The sequence below is a fragment of the Toxotes jaculatrix genome, chromosome 21 (assembly GCF_017976425.1).
Source record: "Toxotes jaculatrix isolate fToxJac2 chromosome 21, fToxJac2.pri, whole genome shotgun sequence".
Lineage (NCBI taxonomy): Eukaryota > Metazoa > Chordata > Actinopteri > Toxotidae > Toxotes > Toxotes jaculatrix.
In genome coordinates, this window is record NC_054414.1 from 19,564,148 (window position 1) to 19,583,761 (window position 19,614).

General features: G+C 42.3%; 1 protein-coding gene across 1 annotated transcript; it reads right to left on the reverse strand.

Annotated features, from left to right (window-relative positions):
* Positions 1-504: 504 nt before the first annotated feature.
* On the reverse strand, positions 505-19,216 carry htra1b (HtrA serine peptidase 1b). The gene is made up of 10 exons (XM_041066617.1): positions 18,644-19,216; positions 13,046-13,145; positions 12,565-12,679; positions 12,241-12,330; positions 4,915-5,109; positions 4,341-4,373; positions 3,702-3,816; positions 3,002-3,059; positions 2,240-2,335; positions 505-1,170 (listed from the first exon to the last, which is right to left on the reverse strand). The coding sequence occupies exons 1-10, from the start codon at positions 19,092-19,094 to the stop codon at positions 1,002-1,004; spliced, it is 1,422 nt and encodes a 473-aa protein (XP_040922551.1). The 5' UTR covers positions 19,095-19,216; the 3' UTR covers positions 505-1,001.
* Between the last annotated feature and the right edge of the window lie 398 nt (positions 19,217-19,614).

Consider the following 19,614-nt stretch of genomic DNA (forward strand, 5'->3'; position numbering starts at 1 on the left):
CACGCCTAGTGCCAGCTGACATTGGCTCCAGTCCCACTGTGACTGTCATAAGATAAGCGGTACAGCTAATGGGTGGATGTAACTGGGGCAGCGTGAAAGCATGTGAAGCTGGAGATGATGAATGTTAACAGATACGTTACATTTTTTTCTGAGATGCTAAAATCTTACAGGCCAGAACAACAGTGGATACTCATTTATCTTAGAAGTTGACTGTGTGAAAAGCTGTGACTCTGGCTTACATCTGCTGGCCTCCTCCATGAACCTGCACTGAGCACACATCACTAACCTCAGCAAGTGTTACGTAACACCTTTGCTCCACTGGGCCCCTCACTGTCTTCATGAGCTGTCAACCAAAACTGTCAAAGAAAAAAAATCATGGAAATGAGAATGCACATATACAGAACATTCAAAGCTAAGACTGTTAGTTCCTTCTGAATGACTGAGGAACTTGTTTGAGATCAAACATTGGTTGGCAGTCATTACATCAACACTGTTAATAAAGACAACACTTTTAAAAATAATTTTATTCCCTTTGTCGAAAAATTGTCATCAAACACATAGAGGGAAAAAAAATACTATTAAAAAATATTCCATCAAGAACAAACACAACAAAACTACGGTAACCTGCAGTAACTGCTTTGTAGCAACAGATGGTGTTAGTAGAATATAAAAGGTCGGTGATGATGGAAAGTAAATGGGGATTAGAGGAAAAAATAAAACTAATATGAGAAGTGGAACACCAGGGTTGAAGCTTCACTTCCCAGTGTAATGAAGTTGGACCTCTGAAGGTGTGTGTGAGCGTAATAGCATGGAAGAGAAGTAGTAGAACTAATAATTACAAGTTCTTAAACGCAGTAGGTGCGGCCCCGGACACACATGCCCCTATTGGTTGCCTGGTTTTTCAAAGTGTTCATGATTAGTTGAAAAACACTGAGAGCCAGCTCGACATTGGTTGACTGGATAATTTGTTGAGTTGGTTGGTTTTTCAGTCAGCTGTGAGGTCAAGGCTCGATCTCCTCTGGCACGATGGTGAGGATAACGTCCTCGTTGCCTCGCCTCACCACCATTCGCAGTGTGTCGTCCCGCTTTATGGCGGCGCTGACATCACTGGCCGAGGAGACTCGCTCCCCATTGATGCTGATGATAACATCACTCTCCTGCAGACCAGCTCTGAAGGCCAAAGGAAAGAAGAGTGAAGGCAAATATCATAAATGTTTTTCTATTGCACAGGGGTCACAAAGTGTAATTTATACAAAGCAACCACACTATATCTGCAGGCAGGTTGATAAGGTTATGATTAATATGGTTGGAGTTCCTACTGGTTACTTCTACATGTAGATAAGGGTTATAGATTAATGAACATACTTAACTGTAATTTAAAAGTTCACTTCCCACTTTTGTTGCAGAAGCTAGCAGCAACCCAAAGTCCCAAAACTTCCCTCCAGGAAACTATTTCATTTATTATTTAAGTTACACACAAACCAGTGAGGGACAATATAACAATATATAACATGGTTGTTTGTGACTGCTAAACTCATGAGTTGAACCCATAGTGGCCTCTTTTTGTTCTTTAAATCTAGAGGCTCCACTTCCTGAGCCGATGGAAATGATGCCAAAGAGAAATGAGGATCTGCTCAGCTATGACTGAGGCAGTTTGTCCTCCCTGCCAGAGGGAGCTGGACAGTCTGGGTGGGAAATATTCACGATTCTGTGTTCACGGCCAGCTTTCAGCCCCGTTCCAAAAGCAAAACAGCAGCTTTAATACCCGAGGTGAACTTTCCATATCCTGCAGTCTTCATAGAAAGTTCAAATCTCATAAATGTCCTTTCAGCAAGATCAGACCCTCATCATGACTTCTTCCTGTGTCCCACACAAACCCACCAGACAACAAGAAAACAGACTCTACCTGCTATTTTCTCAGGTGGAACGCTGCGGTTTGCTTTCAGCAAGCTTTTCATGTGGACACCACAAAACTTTCCAGGGAAAAATATATTCTGCAGGAGTGAGTCTACAACCAAATAACACTCTTCTATCTATTTTCGCATTTGTGACAAGCTTCATTACTGAATGTGAACTCCAAGAAGTGAAAAATGAAAATCAAACCGACTCCAGATTATTAATGTAGACTTACATATCCTATGTCCTTCTAACCTGCTTGTGTAAATACAACTTTTTGATTGACATCTGGCAGTGGACACTGCATAATGTGGGAATGAGACGTGATGAGAGAGCCACTCACGCCTCAGCTGGAGTTCGACTGATGACCTCAATGACATACGCCCCGGAGGTGACATCTGGGAAGTCTGACTGCCTCTCCTTCAGCTCCTTTGCCAACCTGAGGTGAGAAAATGGTCAAAACATGAGCTTTTGTACAAACTGTTCTCAGCACACCCGTCTGATTTTAATTAAACTTGAAGGCATGATGCACACTATAATAAAACCGCTAATTTAAAACTTTGTTACTAGCATAGTGAAAGTTAACATTAACTGAAACCAATGGCTGCCAGAAGGGAAGGTAAAATCTATGATGCAATCATATAACTTAATATTAGTAATGTAACATATAGGTGGTTAATGGGCTGAAACCCACTGGCATTGTTAAAATGCTTTAAAGAGCTTTCATAAAGTGAAGCTGTTTTGGTGTTTTCGGGTGTTTCCTTCTCTGACCCACACTGGAGGGTCAGCCTGGGTGTTACTCTGACCTGTAGGCGATGGACGTGGCCTTGACTTACATTCCTGTTCAAACTGGTCATTTGGCAGAATGTATCTAAAGCTGAGGTCACTTTTTCGATATGATCACCACCCTTGTTAAGTATGAAAGTCAGGATTGAGAAACACGGGTTTCAGGGATCTGGGGAGGTCAGACTGCAGAAGTTCTCTCACAGAAATGCAAACATTACTGTTACTTTCTCATCACTACGTGTATGAAAAATTGAGGACTGTGTGGATTTCCCAATATATCTGACCCCCACCTTCACAAAAACTGTAATCAGGAACTTACGTTGGAGTGAGACTCATCATTCTAACGCCAATGTATTTCTTCTTTGGTGATGTTTTACCTGGAGAACAAAATTAAATATGTTTGATCAGATGACTTTGAATATTTAGCTTATAGTTCATGTCTGTCCAGAAAACATATATGTTAAAATAATATTCATAAAATTCTGAAATTGTTCACACAGAAACACAGACAAACATTTACAAGCAGAAACCTCCAAACTCTCTCTAATGGTGGAGAGAAAATAGACCCCAATAAAACACACATGCTTTTAATACATTTTTGGCTCAGCAGGGGAAATACAGTTTAATACCCTGGTTTGAAATTAACTGTTTTACTAGCTGCTGCAGCAGACTATGTTTTACTGCTATCGCCTCCCTTATTGTTAACTGTAAGGTAGAGTATAGTTATTTATTTATTTCTGTTTTATGCCAAATATTTGGCCCATCCCACCCGTGATCCCATCACAGTGTCTCTGATCAAACAAAAGAAATATAAAAAGACATTTTCTCACAATGTTTACGCTCGAAATAAAAAAAAAAGCAGTCCACTCAACAGCAGGAGAAAAGACAGAAATGCTACAGCCTAAAGTTTATCCTGATAAAGGACCTTTTCTCAGGTAGCTGACTGTGACCCTGTGAAACTGTCTCTGTCGCTGATAACGTGATGAAATGGAAGAAAATCGAGTGAAACTGTTGCAAACCTTTGGCCTGTCGGTCGTGTGACTCAGCCAGGAACTGTCTGATCTTGTCTGAGGGGATGGCGAAGGAGATTCCTGCTGTGACCTTCAGAGTGTTGATGCCAATCACCTCTCCATCCTGCACGACACACACACACATTAATTTGCCATCGTTCCTCGAATGCCCCAAAAAAGTCAAAGTCAAATTTCCACATGAGTCTTTATAAACAGTGTCTCTGTCGCCACATTGTTCTTCGTTTGGTAACACAGCTGAAAACAAACTCATAATCACAGTCAGCTGTGGATGAGGTGTGTTCGCCAAACATTACCTAAACGCTTTATTTACCTCTCCTAATAAGGACTTTATGGGCCCTGGTGTTTGTTTATTTGAGATTACGTACATCCCTGTTTTGCAACATAAAGACGTGGTCCCAGTCATAAGCAGCTCTGTTTCTGTTTCACAGAGAGTGAGGAGAGGTAACAATCATATTACCTCTAATCTCAGGGTGAAATAAACAGCAGGACCAGTAACAAAACATTCATTTTCAACTGCCTGAGCAAAAGATGAAAATATATTCAAGTGATCTTTTATCATAAACATTTCGAATGTGATCATATTCAACATCTAGAAGGAAAAAACACAACATTTTTTCCTTCACTTACCAGATTGACTAGTGGTCCTCCTGAGTTGCCGTACTGCAAGAAAACAAATAAGCAAACACAAAATGTAAGAGTGAAGAAAAATAGTAGGTCTTTTTTTAAAATCCCTATTAGTTTGTTTTCTGAAGTAAAGTAAATGTGATGTATTGATTTGATTAATTTGAATAAACTGTTTCCATTAGCAAATCATTGCAGTCAGGCATCAGTGTCATAAAAGAATATACCTATACTCCTCCTGTACATCAGTAGCTTTGGATGACCTCACATTACTTCTGCATGAGTTTCCCATAATCAGTCACTTTTAATATCCAGCCAATCAGCAGATCAGTGTGGAGGATTCTGACCAATCAGGAAACAGTGGAACTGACACAGAATCACCTCAGACTGCATCAGACGTGGTCATCATAAACATAAACATGCAAACAATTTAGGCCAATGTCAAGTTCAGTTTTGGAGAATTTGGAAACTTTTGAGAACAAAATTGCTGAACTTCATGAAAATCCACGCAAGTTTTTTATCCTCCCCTGAGTGTGTTCCCGCCTCGGGGCCCGTCTCACTGTTTGTCTGTCTCACTCACGTTGATAATGGCATCGGTCTGGATGTAGTCCATGTCAGAGTTGCGGAGGCCCAGTTCCTTGCCTCCCCTCTGAGTAGTGCTGACGATGCCGGTGGTGACGGTGTTCTGCAGGGAGAAGGGGCTGCCGATGGCGACCACAAACTCACCAGGCCGCAGGTCCGCTGACCGGCCGAGCAGCAGCACTGGCAGCTTCATCTGTTCCACGGAACACAGGAAGAAGAAAGAGAGAATATGGTAGTAGTAGTAATAATAATAATAATAATAATAATAATAATAATAATAATAATAATAATAATAATAATAATAATAATAATAATAATAATAATAATAAACCTAACAATGTTTTTCATCCAAATTTGGTAGAAACAGAGAGGAACACCAGCGTGATTATGGGGCACTAGGCAGGGAATGCACACACACACACACACACACGGGTAAACACCAGTTTATTCTCTCTAAGCTGTTGGATACAGACGCGGATTTCCGGTGGAGAGCTGAGTCAGCTCTCAGTCTGGACGAAACAACCCAAACTCACCAAACTCTAAAGTGTAAATCTCCACTGATGATGGCTCAGTGGCAGTCAGACTCACTGGTCTGTGTTTGTAGGATTTCTGACTGTCACTCTAAATTCTTTCACTTTTTCTAATTTTGTTTGGGATCAAGTTTTTACACAATGGGCCACTCCCTCCATTCAGAGGTTCTGTGTGAAAATCACACACAGACTCTGGTTCATTCATAACAGTTACTACAAGTATCTTCCCAAAAGCCTCACCCAAAGGGATCTTACCCACAGTTACCTGTTAAATATGTACACACCCACTAAAACGTCTTCAAAAGTAAAGCAGCTATAGTAACTGCACTGAAAACAAGACAGTTTTCAAACGCATCACTGCACAACCATAACACAACAAGATCCGGCTCATCTTCAGCTGCCTTTGAAGACGTTTTGAGTTTCTGACTCTGACCTGAGGCTCAAACTTAAAACTGAGAAAGCAGGCTGCTGCGGTGACCTGGTGACCAAGAGGAATAAGCCACTGACCATGAACCAAAATGTCTCTGGTTTGAATCCAGGCTGTGACCTTTGCTGCTCGTCCATCATCTCTCTCTCTTTCTGTCCTCTCTTTTTGTCATTCTCAAAACTGCATAAAAATCTCTCACAAAACACTTCAATAAACATCTTTTCCCATCATATCAGTGAACATGTGGTCAGTTGGCAGCTTTCTACAGTTTTAAGAACTCCCCTGTTCCCTCTTCACCAGACTGTCGTCATGTCAATGTGCAAAAAAAAAAATTAATCAGGCCCATGTGCCATTACAGCATGAGTGTGATGTTATTTTGTGGTTTTACAAATTGCTAAGATGGGAAAAGAAGTCAAATAAAGTCCAGAACAAGTCCGGCTGGATGTGTTTTTGCATTATTGTTTGCGTGGCTGCAGGTCGCAGCTCTGCCTGCATCTCTGATTAACTGGCTCATAAGTTTCTGGCGCTGTCTTATTAAAGCTGAGTAGCTTTCTCCTGTAGCACAGCACAATGAAAGCAACTGTTCCTTCCTGCGTCTAAGCCCCGGTGAAACCTTACACACCAGCATGACCCTTAAGCTCCTCTGCTTCTGAACGATTGACTGCCCTGTTTTATAGTGGTCAAATAAACTTCATGTTGAAGAGACGAGAGTTAATTTACCACTAAATTCTAGTATTTACTGAGCACATATACAGTGTGACTCAGTACGTCCTGTCAGTTTACAGACTTTGCTTTTGTAAAGTTGGTTTAAGCTGAAAAGGGGAAAATGCTTTTTAATCCACAGGAAGTTTTTTCATTGCAGCACCAAGGCTGAGCACCGACACTGGAAACAAAGCTGGACCAATGTGCCATATCCAGGTCTTTCACGACATCTACGATTTTCAGACACGTTGGCTTTGGCTCCAGCTCTTAGCCGATGTGTTTGCTGATTGGCTGACCCTCCATGAACTGAGTGCTGGCATGCTCCACGTCGTCCTACTAACCTACTTCAGCCCCAGATGTGACGTGGAACAGAAAAACTGAGACATGTAGCAGCCGTGATGCTAGGACCCAACTTTCATCAACACCACACTCCATCGAGCATGACAAGCGTCTGTTTGCCCGCCAGCGTGTGTGTGTGCATCTTGTTTCTCTGCTGATGACAGACACATGTGTTGCCCATTTCCTCTGTTAAGAAACAAGCCTGAAGACTGACCCACTTTTACTAAGGTTTAGTAAGAGAGAGAGAGAGGGAGGGAGAGAGAGGTAGAAACATACGTATCAAGGGAGATGGAGAACAAAGGAGCAACAAGATGAGCAGGAGAGTAAGAAGGAATGAATGGCACATGAAATGAAGCAGAGAAACAAGTGATGACAGACAGAAACATATGCAGGCACATGTGACAGATGTGTTTTACACCTCAGGGCAGCTGTGGAGTGATGAAAACATTAACAGACATCCAGTGAAGAACAAACTCAAACTTTTTCTCTCTTCTTCTGAAAACACAGGTATGTTCGACACATCTGTACATGGCCAACACCCTGGCCTGTGGAGTTTCTGCATTAATGTCAATTAATGTCAATGTGTGTGTGTGAGAGAGACAGACAGACAGACAGACAGAAAGAGAACGTCTGTCCTGCAGTCTGGATGAGTCATGGCTGTGGAAGCAAAATGAAATGTGGAGCCTGAAACAGAAGCCAGAGTCTGTGATTAACATGCACATTCACTGCAGCCTCACTCTACCTTTCTGAACACTTCGCTCCAGGACAGTAAAATGAAATCATGTTTAAAAGATGATTAGAAAACTGTTAAGAAATTAAAGACTGGCATATATTACAGATGTAATGTTGCTGTCTATGAACTTATATCGTCTAAATGATATTCAAGTCATATTATAATGAAAAGGTATCAAAATTATTTTCTCTGGTTTGTCTGATGAGCAAACAGTGGAAAAAATCCTGTCATGTTCTGTTGTACTAAAATAAATGTAACTTAACTCATAGATTGATTAATGGACCACTTATATAAGAAATCCCAGTGGGAAATTGCATAAGTTATTCTAATGAGGTCAACATGCCATCACACACACACACACACACACACACACACACACACACACAAACTCCCTCCTAAATCAGCATCAAGTATATACAGACATAAACAACGTGAGCCATGGTTCTGAATGGATTCATTCAGCCGTTCTAATCAGAGCTTTACTCCATCAGTTACATATAAAGCTCCTCTGTTCGCCTGTACTGGACCACAACCAGAACTTCAACCATCAGAAGCCTCCATCCAGCACACAGCCTGTTCAGCTCCTCCCACCAAGAAAATGACCATGTTTCCCACTATGTGGTTTTCAGGATGACAGCGCTTCGTCCGGAGTGAGATTACAAAGCCGAGGGGCCGTGTTCAGTAGTAATTTAAGAGAAGCCAACCCAGCAGAGTGCAACAAAGCACCAAAACACAAAGACCACAACAACAACAACAAAGCAGTGGTTTTGTTCATCCTTCGTCTTCTTCTCTCATCTTTGCCTCCTTTTCATTATCTCTCACTGCTCCATCTGCATTCCTTCTGTCTCAGGCTTTTATTGTCTCTCATGATGAAATCAGTACAAGAACTGCCAGATGTCCCTGGTCCACTCTCACAGAACCTTCGTATGATCCAGTTATGCACAATGGAGATGATTTCGTTTTAGTGCTCGAAGCAGGCAGCTGTGTCTGCTAACTAACACGCTGAGTTGACAGTTTGTGCTGCCCCCACCCTCAGCAGTGATAGGATTTCTTCACCACAGACATTTGGACATGTCACTACTGGAAAACCACGGGTGTAGATAATAAAGTTAATGATGGCAGAATTCCATTTTACAGTGTTGGTATTCTCCATGCTGACCCACTGTCACACTGTCATGATTTACTGAGGCACTTGGAAAGAACCAAGCATTGGTAATGTTACTGGGGACACCTGTGCTTTCCCTACACTGACAGGTCAAAGCATCTGCTGCACAGATCCAATGTACACTCCCACAAACATGCAGAAGAAACAAGTTTCTGTCTTTTCCTTGTGTTTTCTTGTCTTGTCTCACATTCTCTCTGTCTTTCATGCAGGACAGAACCAGACCTTTCAGTCGTCTGGTTAAACAAACTGAGTGGAGATTTGCCAACTCTCTGAGGAATTTGCTGAGGGGATAAAGCCTGTGAATTGAAAAATAACACAAAGAAATTCACTCTTCGTGCAAGCAGTTATTACAGACATGAAAACATGATTATCACCAGATATCTGTCTCCTCCAGATATCCGTATTTAAATCTCTGTAATTCTAAAATGATCTCTCTTGCTCTTTGGAAGGCCATACTGCCTGTCTCATCAGTCCAGCTGTTACGATTCACTGTGCTGGAAGTGTCTGCAGCGGCAGTAGCAGTGCAGTCATAGTAAATAGTGGTATTAGTAGTAGGAGTATGGATCAGATGCTGCCGTTGGCCTTCAGGCGTCCTGGCTTGATAAATCCTCTGAGCTGATCAGATCAGCTAAGAGCAGTTTCCATAAGCTGCACCTGTACGCATGTCATGGAAAGTGATCAATCCTGGATCAAGATGGAATACTGCCGCAAGCTTTACTGGATGAGGCAAGATTGAAAACAACGCCTAAAAGTTCCTGTCTGCACATGCTCAGAGAATGCCTGCCTCAGCAGACACGCAGCAGCCCGAACTGCTGTCTGACAGAGACTTATCCAAAGATCACAAGGAGACAGTCTGACTTAAGTCCAGGTCACAATTCTTATTCCAAAAATAAAAGTGTGGACTTAATGACATGAGGAAAAATGAGTCGGTGAAGATGATGGATAGTGATGCTGACAAAACTCTGTCTGTGTGCTCTGCTTTAATAAAACCTACTGTGAATGCTATAAAGCAGAATCCTCCCCTGAACATGCAGCTACTGTACATGTCTCACTGCTGCATCTGCAAACACTTTACAGCCATTTCCACCTAAAATCTGTTTCACCTGCTCTGCACAGATCGAGGTGACATACCCGAGTGTAACATACTGTGAAAGAGAGAGAGAGAGTGTGTGTGTGTGTGTGTGTGTGTGTGTGTGTGTGTGTGTGTGTGTGTGTGTGTGTGTGTGTGTGTGTGTGTGTGTGTGTGTGTGTGTGTGTGAGGGTGGAGGCCTATAAGTCATTTTTGCAGAGTACAGTAGCCTCTTGGTTTCTGTGTGCTTGTAAATCCAAACCACAAGTGCTGAGCAGTTTGTGGATTTCAGAACAATTTCATCCCCTAAGGTCCAGTTACACCCTGCTGCCCGGCCCAAACATGCCGGGGAAAACCATGATTGTCTCTGTCTGACTGGCAAACATGAACATGTTTGTGTATGTGTGTGTGTGGGCTGTTCTCAGTCTGCCCATCAAACATCATTTCTAAAGTTAAACGTGAGACACACCTGTGTGACTTTCATTAAACTTCTCTCTCTGCAGGAACAGAGAGAAAACAACAACAGGAACAGAGAAAACGTCTGAGCCTTTATCAGACTGTCTTCAGTTCAGCAGTGAGTTCAGCCTCTTTCTGGTTCTGACAGAGCTGCAGTACAAAACTAGCTCATACGAGGTTAACAGTTCAGTCACCTCATATTTATAACTGACTCATCAGTTCATCGGTTTGTTTCTGCGGTTTTCGTGGTCTTTTAATGCAGAGCTAATGAACTGTGAATCACAGCTGAGGTGATAATGGTGGTGCTGCCCGTCACCAGTGAGGGGAGCTACTCACCTGTCAGTGACACTGGTGTGTAAGTGTAGTTTATTTTAAAGATTAATTACTCTAGATTTGTTTGTATATTTACTGAACATCTCAAATTCAGACTTGCAGACACTTTTTTGTCAAATCCATCAGATGAATATTTGCAAAACAGCAAATCATAAAAACTCAACTAGATCATTTTGCAGTAAAGTAAGTAAAACTACCTTTAACTAAAATTAAAAAAATATTGTAACTTAAACTAACTTGACATTAAGTGTAAAGTTTAAAACTGGTTACAAAAAAGATCACAATCACGTCACAATAGAGTTTTATTGTCTGTTGTTGCTTTGTTTGCCTTTGCATGTTTGTGCGACTCTGTGGAAGCATCTTAACATCCCTGCTCCAAAAGCTTGATTTTGGCTGATGGCGATTCAAGATGGCAGGAAGGATGTTCGTGTTTAGATGGCATTAACAGATCTGAACCTGACAGACAGGCTGGAGGGGCCAAAGACACAGCTCAGTGTTACATACTGACTGCTCTATATTTCTTGAGTTTTGTATATTATAATAAATTATCATTTATTTTTGTGATTTAGGAAGGTGGAAACTATTTTACATTACATTTTAAGGTCCAATGTGAATTCCACAGTAAGACCTTACATAACTCCAAAACTCAGGTTTGTGTGGGTCTTTATGACTAAATATAACATCTACATTTAAAGGCCATAAATGATAAGAAAGTTTCTTAAATCTTGTGTTTTCAGGGTTATGAAAACAGAAATCTGAGTTGCATAATGCATCCTTTCTGCTTTCATAAGTACAGCTGGATTTCATTTCCTTTGATTCGTGGCCTGTTTTCTCTTATTCTATTTGTAGAACTACTACTTTAATAAAGTTTAATTTAAAACGTTACAAACGTGCTGCTTTTGAAAGCTTTGGTTCTTGTATTTGGGGAAGAGCTCAAACTTCGGTGGGATTAAACATTTGGTAGATTTTACCTTTGAAAACTGGTGTCATTCCCCTTTAAGTGTCTGACCTTGTGCAGGCTGTAGCAGCTCCGACCAAAAATGAAACACACTGACCTTTTTATGCTAAAAATGTTTTTCCATTATCCAGATTTTGTGGAAAACCTCATTTCCTGAATTGAACCCAGTCATCCTCTGACCAAAACAAAGAGCTGTGAGAAAATGAAAACCCAAATTAACCCACATGAAAACATCCCCCCATCTCCTGACCTGCTCCACAGATATCCACTTTCATGAGTCATGATATTATTTTGCTGAGGCGCCTTGCCTCAAACATCCCACTAAGCTAAGATTAAAACCAGGCTTTCCATTTCCCCAAGTTCAGGTCAGCGGTGTCTCAGATTCTTGGATGACACTTTACTGTAACTATACACAATTAGTGATAAAGTGCACAGGTGAATTAATAATTCTCTCAATATTTCATCAAATCCAAGTATTAAATAAGCTTTGCAGCCAAACGGCTCATCTTTTTAACACCTGATCGACCCTCTGCACATGCTCCACTTCATGTGTGATAGACAGAGACGCCGGCACCACAACACAATTAAAGATTTCACAGTATCATGGCTCACCGGGGCATCGATCTTGATCAGAGCGATGTCTGCCTTCTCATCCACGTCTTTGATCTTTGCGTCAAATGTGGCTCCGCTCTTCAGCTCCACCTGGAGGAAGAGGAGGAAACATGATCCTGATCAGAGACAGACATGTTGTCTGTGCCACTGACAAACTGCTGTTCCACTGGACATTCTCCGGTCATCCATCTATCTATCATATAATATGTATGTATTTCTAAAATAACAAATTAAAAAAAATAGCCCGCACATTAGGGCATTGTGAGTATGACTCTCCTGCATCCTCACTAAAGCTGTACTCCTAACATGTTTTGCTTTGCATACCTTTACTCTGTGCTTATTGGCCACGACGTGGGCGTTGGTGACGATGAGCCCGTCCTCTGACACAACAAACCCAGAGCCGCTGGCCACTGCCACCTCCCGCTTAGAAAAGATCATCCTGAGCAGAAAGAGAGGGAGACACCAGAACATGTCAGTGATGGACACTGTCTTCATTCAACTCACTTCACATCACTTAATGTCAGAATAATGTACAATGCACTGATCATCAAGTCCGACTTGGACCTGGGAAAATTCACAGAGAAGTTATAGCTGTCACATTCTTAATGTCTCAGGCTTAGAGTTTCAACATTAAGTTAATGTTTATTTTCTGTGCCCTTAAAGACTAAAAGCTGCCAGTAGATCATTAACAACATATTATACATATTATATCGAATTGTCAGATTCCAGTGACAAGAAAGGCAGGTTGTTTTGTGTGTGTGTGTGTGTGTGTGTGTGTGTAGTTGGATCAGGGAGTTTTTCTCACTTGCGGTAAAGTTCAATATGAACGACAGCAGGTGCGATCTTTTCCACCACGTCAGCGATGAAGTTGTACTTGTAACGAAGACTGTCAGGGTTCTGCTGACCTGAAAGGGCGGAAAACACACCGTCAATGAAGTGTATCACACACACACACACCGTAAATATCAAACCATGGTTACTGGGACCCTACAAAGTGTAGGAAGCAGAAAATCGTGGGCTTGCGTTGCCAGATTGGATAAACACAAAGTCAACAAACAACAAACATCAACGTCTGAATGTCACTAACTTGTGAGAGCATCATCAAACGTCCATTATCAGGTGTGATGCCCTGTCTGAGTTTCCTGAGTTTCATCTGAAGAGTGACAACTGCACGAGGTGCAGGGTGGTGTGATGTGATCCAGACTGTAGCTGCTGTGTTAAACCAAATCCAGATGTGGAGTTCAGTATATGAACTGTAGGTCTGAGAGCAGCTGCAGACGATCTGCTGCTCCCACTGATGCTTATAAAACGAAGGAAATGACTCAGAGACTAAAAAGACATAGAGACACAGCGGAGGAAACGTTTGGATGATTCTGATTCTATCAGTTCATCCGTAACCGTCTCTGTCACCTTACATAACCCCCCCCTCTCCCCCCTTTGGTTTCACTTCAGCAGCACAACATCTGTCACTGCTGAAGATCTTTGTTTTCTCATTTCACTGCTTGTTTGTAAGTCGCCCCCTCCCACTCTGACCTGCTGGAACCAGTTAGGAGACACTTTCCTCCATCTGTGTGTGTTGGTGTCAAAAACATGATTTCTCAAAGCAGAGTGATGTAAATACAGCACATGGGACGAGACACGAAGACATTGAGGCCCTAAACAAAGCCATGACTGTTTACGACCAATTGCAGGAAACCAGGGCTGATTCGAACATGGATGAAACATGTCACCTACTGCAGATATAAGCTGTAAATGAAAGGATCTGCTCCTCATTTTAAATGCACCGCAACAACCAGTCCCATTGTTGAAAGAAGTGTCTCTGCATAGTTCAGATAAACTGATCAGACCTGTTGATTGTGTGCAGCCTTTGGATCTTCAGGATCCTTCTTCTACCTGCTTCAGCACCCTGCGGTTCACAGCTCACATCACAAAGCCCCGACCAAATCAGTGCATCGCTCTGAAGTCTCGTTTTTTTCGTTCGTTCATTTCTTATCTTCAGGATGCAGACAAAAGGTCTTGATTTTGAAGAAGATTTCATCAGAACTCCACAGCTGCCTTTTGTCTGAGTGAGAGCTGGTGTAGCTCAGGAAGCTCTCACTGCTCAGATGGTTCAGAAACAGTTTTCATCCTGCTGGAACCAAAAGACCTTCTTCTAAATTAAAATCTTTCATGTTCTTTTGTGTCATTTTTATTTATAATTTTAATGTTTTATGCACTTAACCATTAAGTCATCCATCAGTTAAATGAGTCGTCAGTGACACCATGTCCACTGTTATTCTATAAATCAGTGATATAACTTTGGAAAATGGTCAAATTATTTCTGAAAAATACCAAATCACTGGAGTGGTCTTTAAAATATAACCTCCAGCCTTCATTTTTACTGGTGACACAGGAAGCAAAGAGCTGGTAAAGACATGTCTCTGTGTCCTCAGGTCAGAAAATAAAGAATAAATTCAGCATAAGTCTGGCTTCAGGAGCCAGAGAAAGTCAGGAGAAAACCGTCCATGTGTCTAACACTTTAAACACTGAGCATTAAAATGACTTAAATTCAAAAACAACTGCCATTGTTGTTTGATTTATTTTATTTCAATAAGCATAAATAAATATTCATAATTAATCAGGATAGTAATATGTTGTTGAACATGGTCCTGTGCGTGGAGCCTGAGCTGAATCAGCTCACACAGACAGTTCATCTGAATCATGACGACAAACATAAAGTCTGTTTCTGTACATTATCTTCATTACTTTACTCATAGTCATTGTTTATGAAGTGTCCATCATGACTCGACATGTTCAGTGTGACCATTCAGTGAGTTTCAGGTCTCAGTCTTTAAAATCATCCTACTCCAGTGAAACCACAAAGCATTCATAAATAAATGATGTTAAGTCTCTTTTCATTTTGTCAAATTAAGATTGAAATCGTGAAACTCTTGACTGGAGTCTGACTCAAGTCCAGCACATGAACTGAGTCTTTTCTGAGGACCTCCCCCGGTGCTGCTGTCGAGCTTCTGACTGAGCAGCTGTTTGTTGTGAATGTTCACTTCAGCCTCAGATACACCTGACCGTCTGCAGGACACTGGTGTGTTTATGTGCGTGTGTTTTCCTGGCTACGTGTTTGGCTGGAGGATTAGTGGTGTGCCAGCTGCTGCAGCTTTGAAGTGAGCTGAATGGAGCCAGTCAGGCGAGCGAAGAAACATCCCGACCTTAAACACACCACAGGTGTCTGTAACGGCACGGCACAACGTGAGGTCAAAACACAGGTCAGTTCTGACTCAGTGAATAAAGCTGCCGCAGGTACATTCATTTCAGTAATCAGCACTCAGATGTCCGTGTCCTTGAATGCACCAAAAAGGAGAGTTCACAACAACAGAGCCTTTTCACGTCACCACAACATGATCTATAACAGTACATATTTTTCCAAAGGTTTCCAAACACTATTAAACACACACACACACAGCAGCCTGTTCTAACTCAGTCTACTCACCAACTGTGGATTAATCTGCCTCTGAAAATAGTCTCTTACAGATCAACTATTTCCTTCTGTTTGAGTAACATCTGCTAAAAATCATAGTGCTGCTGTTTTGTTTTGTTTTGTTTTTCTGAGTCTTTGCAAAATGAAACTATATATTTATGAGGTGATTTTAATGATTTGTGTCTTCAGTAGGAGCCAGTGCCACAGACGTTGGAGGGGGACCAACACATTGTTGGTTTTGGCCTTTTCACACAATTTGTAAATAATTACAAAAACATAGTATAACATCAGTATTATTCTTTATTTATTTAAAGGTAAATAAAGCCAACTGATTATTCATTGATGATATATTTGCAGGAAAGTTCAGATATGAACTAAAATCAGCTGATAAAGGAAATCAATCTAAAAACTGATGGTTTTCATTGGAACGTGATCAGCACCGATGGAACAAATCCGGCTTTTAACCACTTCTACACTTACAACTGGCCAAGTAGTTTTTGGTTTTTAACACAAAACATTTATCTCCAGAATGCAGCTCAGACGTGCCAGCAGAAAAAAAAGAAAAGAAAAGATGCCCTGGTTTGCACTTTGGTTTGCACTTTATGAGAAATCTCATTACGAGCTGGACGAGCCCGAACTGGGAAAAATTCCTCCAGTTCCTGAAAGAGTTGAGTCACTGTGCAACCGTGTTTTGTTGACACTGTATCCAAGCCTGTCAATCTAACAAACAGTTCACAGGTCTGCACAGGAAGCAGAAAAAATAAGAGAGAGGAAAAAACATTTTGATCCCTTCGAATCTGGGTTAAATAACTGTTTGACCTAGATCTGTGTCTGTTTAGGAAGTTACACAATGAACCAATCAGCTCCAAGAGATGAATCATTACAGAGGACTTAACATGACACTGACATCTTCCAGATTTCTGTCCACAGCTCAAGAAATTCAAATCCTGAGAGAGACGAGAGTCACAAAGTTGTTTGCCACTCTTGGTTAAAGAGATCACAGATGGGGGGATAGGAAAATAGAAAAGAGGTGAAGAAGGAAGGAAAGGAGACAAGGGAGCAGGAGAACAGAAAGTGAAGAAGATTTAGATGTCGAAGGAAAGGAGACAACAGAAAGGGAAAGTGACAGAAAATGAAAGAAGGGAGGAAATGAAGGAAGAACAGATGGAAGGAGACAAAATTAAAAGAGGAGTGAGAGGAGGAGATGATGAGGAGACAGAGAGAGAAGAATGACACTATTATTTTATCCCTCTTGAATCAAAGGTGGGAGGAGAAAAAGGCCACAGGAGGAGAAGAAGACAGGAAATGAGAGAAGAGAACGTTTGGAAAGAAGGGAATATGATGTGGGAGGACGGAAGAGAAGAAGAGTGGGAGAGAAGAGGGAGAACAGGGGAGAAAAGAGGAGATACCACAGTGTGACAAAACAAGAAAATTACTAAGATGAGAAGGAAAGGAAAGATGAGAGGAAAAGCAAATTCCTTCTCTTTTTCATCTTTCTATTCCTAGAGAGATGATCATTAATGAGACAGAGAAGAGGCTGAGGGAAAGGAGGAAAAGGAAGACAGATGAAAGCAAAGAGGGAGAAGAAGAAAATGAAAGGCAAGGTAAAGCGATAAATAAGAAGAAGAAGAAGAAGAGATGGTGGAGAGAAAAAGAGAAGGAGGAGAAGGAAGACTTTGACCTTGTTGAACTCCACTGAGAGTCTGAATCAACCCGCACTCAGCAGAGTGGTGTGTTCACAGCTGCAGCTTCACTGTGTGTGTGTGTGTGTGTGTGTGTGTGTGTGTTCACTCCTTAATATGCCTTCATTACTCTCTCTCACACAAACACACACATACACACACTCACTCTTTGGAGAAGACTGTTTGTTTTTGCAGCTCAGGGCAGGCACTCAGGATATCCTGGCCAAATTTCTCGACATTATGGCCTTGCCTTTTTAGGATAACAAGAAGTGTGTGTGTGTGTGTGTGTGTGTGTGTGTGTGTGTGTGTGTGTGTGTGTGTGTGAGAGAGAGAGAGAGAGAGAGAGAGAGAGAGAGAAAGAGAGATGGAGAGAGAGGGAGAGAGATCTAGAGTAGGGAGGCGCCAAACCAGATCTGACTGATCAGCAAATGGAGTGATGCCAAAGACACAGAGTGAGTGAGGAAGGGCAGAAGTAAAAATGCAAATGGCTTCAGATTCTGAGAAGTGAAGCTGGATCTTGTCAGAATATTAAAATGTCCTATGTCATTATTTGAAGTTTAGTTTAACTGTGTTAAATTTGCATTTAATCAGATTTAAACTTGCTGCTGTGACCAAATAACAAACCACTGAGATGCTGCGAGTTCTGTTCATCTGCTTTAAACTGTGCTGTCAGGACACCTGCAGCCACCTACAGGCTTCTGATGGGAAGAACCAGAGCAAGACCATAACATTCACCACAACACCACAGCTGACAACTACACTCTAAAGTTCACTAACATTCACCACTGGTCAGGTCAGACCAGGCCAAGTGAAGCTGCAGCAGCTAAACCTCAAACATCAGTTCAAACATCTCTAGTTCCATCTTTTTAAGTGTGAACATTTGCACAGGGACCTCTGTGATGAGTGAATCATTAAAATCCATGAAGTGCTGAGGATGGTGGCTTAGCTTAGCTCAGGGTAACTAAAGAGATTCAGGGTGTGCTCCATGAATGCGTCAAATAAAATGATTTAAAAGTGTGTGTGTGTGTGTGTGTGTGTGTGTGTGTGTGTGTGTGTGTGTGTGTGTGTGTGTGTGTGGACTGCTGCTGCGGTCAGACCCACAACACATCACACACATTACTCAAATATTTCAGTCTTATCAAACTCCGGCTCTCCCTTCACTGTTCCTGTTTATTTCTAAAGATACAATCTCTCCGTCACACACACACACACACACACACACACACACACACACACACAGAACTCTCACCTTTCCCGCAGGCACCTCTCTGGATGAAAATCACCGGCGGCTGCTGCAGCTTCGTCGCCCGGTTGCTGACGCGCTTCAGCTCGCAGATGTTCCGGTACGAGACGCCGTCGCTGCCGCAAACAGGCTCGGAGCTGGTGCACACGCACACGCCGGCCTTACCCCTCCGTCTGACGGTGGAGGACACTTCCACGCCATCGGTCACCACACACTGCATGCCCTCGCCGCACTCGTGGTCTCCACTGCCCCCGCACTGCTCGCCTTCGCCGGACGCGCACACCGGGCAGCAGTCGCAGCGGTCCAGCACGTCGCCGGCCAGACAGTCAGCGGGGATCGGGGCACACTGGGACTTGTCGCACTTTTCCGGGCAGCCGATGGCGAAGCGTTTGACTATCCGCGCCTCGGCCACCAGAGCCAGCAGGGCCACTGTGCACAGGACAACCCGGAGACGCATGATGGGACACTGCAAATGAAACTGGGAGCTGGACTTTAAACTGATATGAAACGCGAGTTTCTGGGTAGGAAATGTTAGAGTGGGTAGCGCGGAGGTCACAGCAGCGTTACCGGCGGGACAAACTGATGCAGTGTGGCGCTGTCGTGGTTTATAAAAGCTGCAGGATAAACACAGGAGAGGATTGGTGGGCGTGCGTGACGTCTGTCAGAGGAAAGGAGGAGACACTGGGCTGAAGTTGTGTTCATGTGTTCAAAGTTGTGTAAGGTGGAAATTAACTTCAGGTGTTTTAGTTCTGTGCTGCTTTATACTCCTACTCCACTACATTTATCTGTCAGCAGTGAACAAACGATCAACCTCCACAGATTAAACCACAGTGTAAACCAAACACATGCTGCTTACACAAAGTAACTTACACACGCGGAAAGGGGCCATTTTACATAATGGCAACTTTGACTTTGTTACTTTAAATTTAAGTTTAACATTTTGAGTGCAGGACTGTGAGAGAGTATTTTTCTATAGT

Bases quoted from the DNA above. Each gene is read 5' to 3' on its own strand.
- htra1b (XM_041066617.1), bottom strand. From the start codon at position 19,094: ATGCGTCTCCGGGTTGTCCTGTGCACAGTGGCCCTGCTGGCTCTGGTG. The intron at 13,146-18,643 runs GTGAGAGTTCTG...CCGCCCTTTCAG, and splicing joins GAGAGGTGCCTGCGGGAAAG to GTCAGCAGAACCCTGACAGT. The intron at 5,110-12,240 runs GTGAGCCATGAT...TCCGTGGAACAG, and splicing joins TGATCAAGATCGATGCCCCG to ATGAAGCTGCCAGTGCTGCT.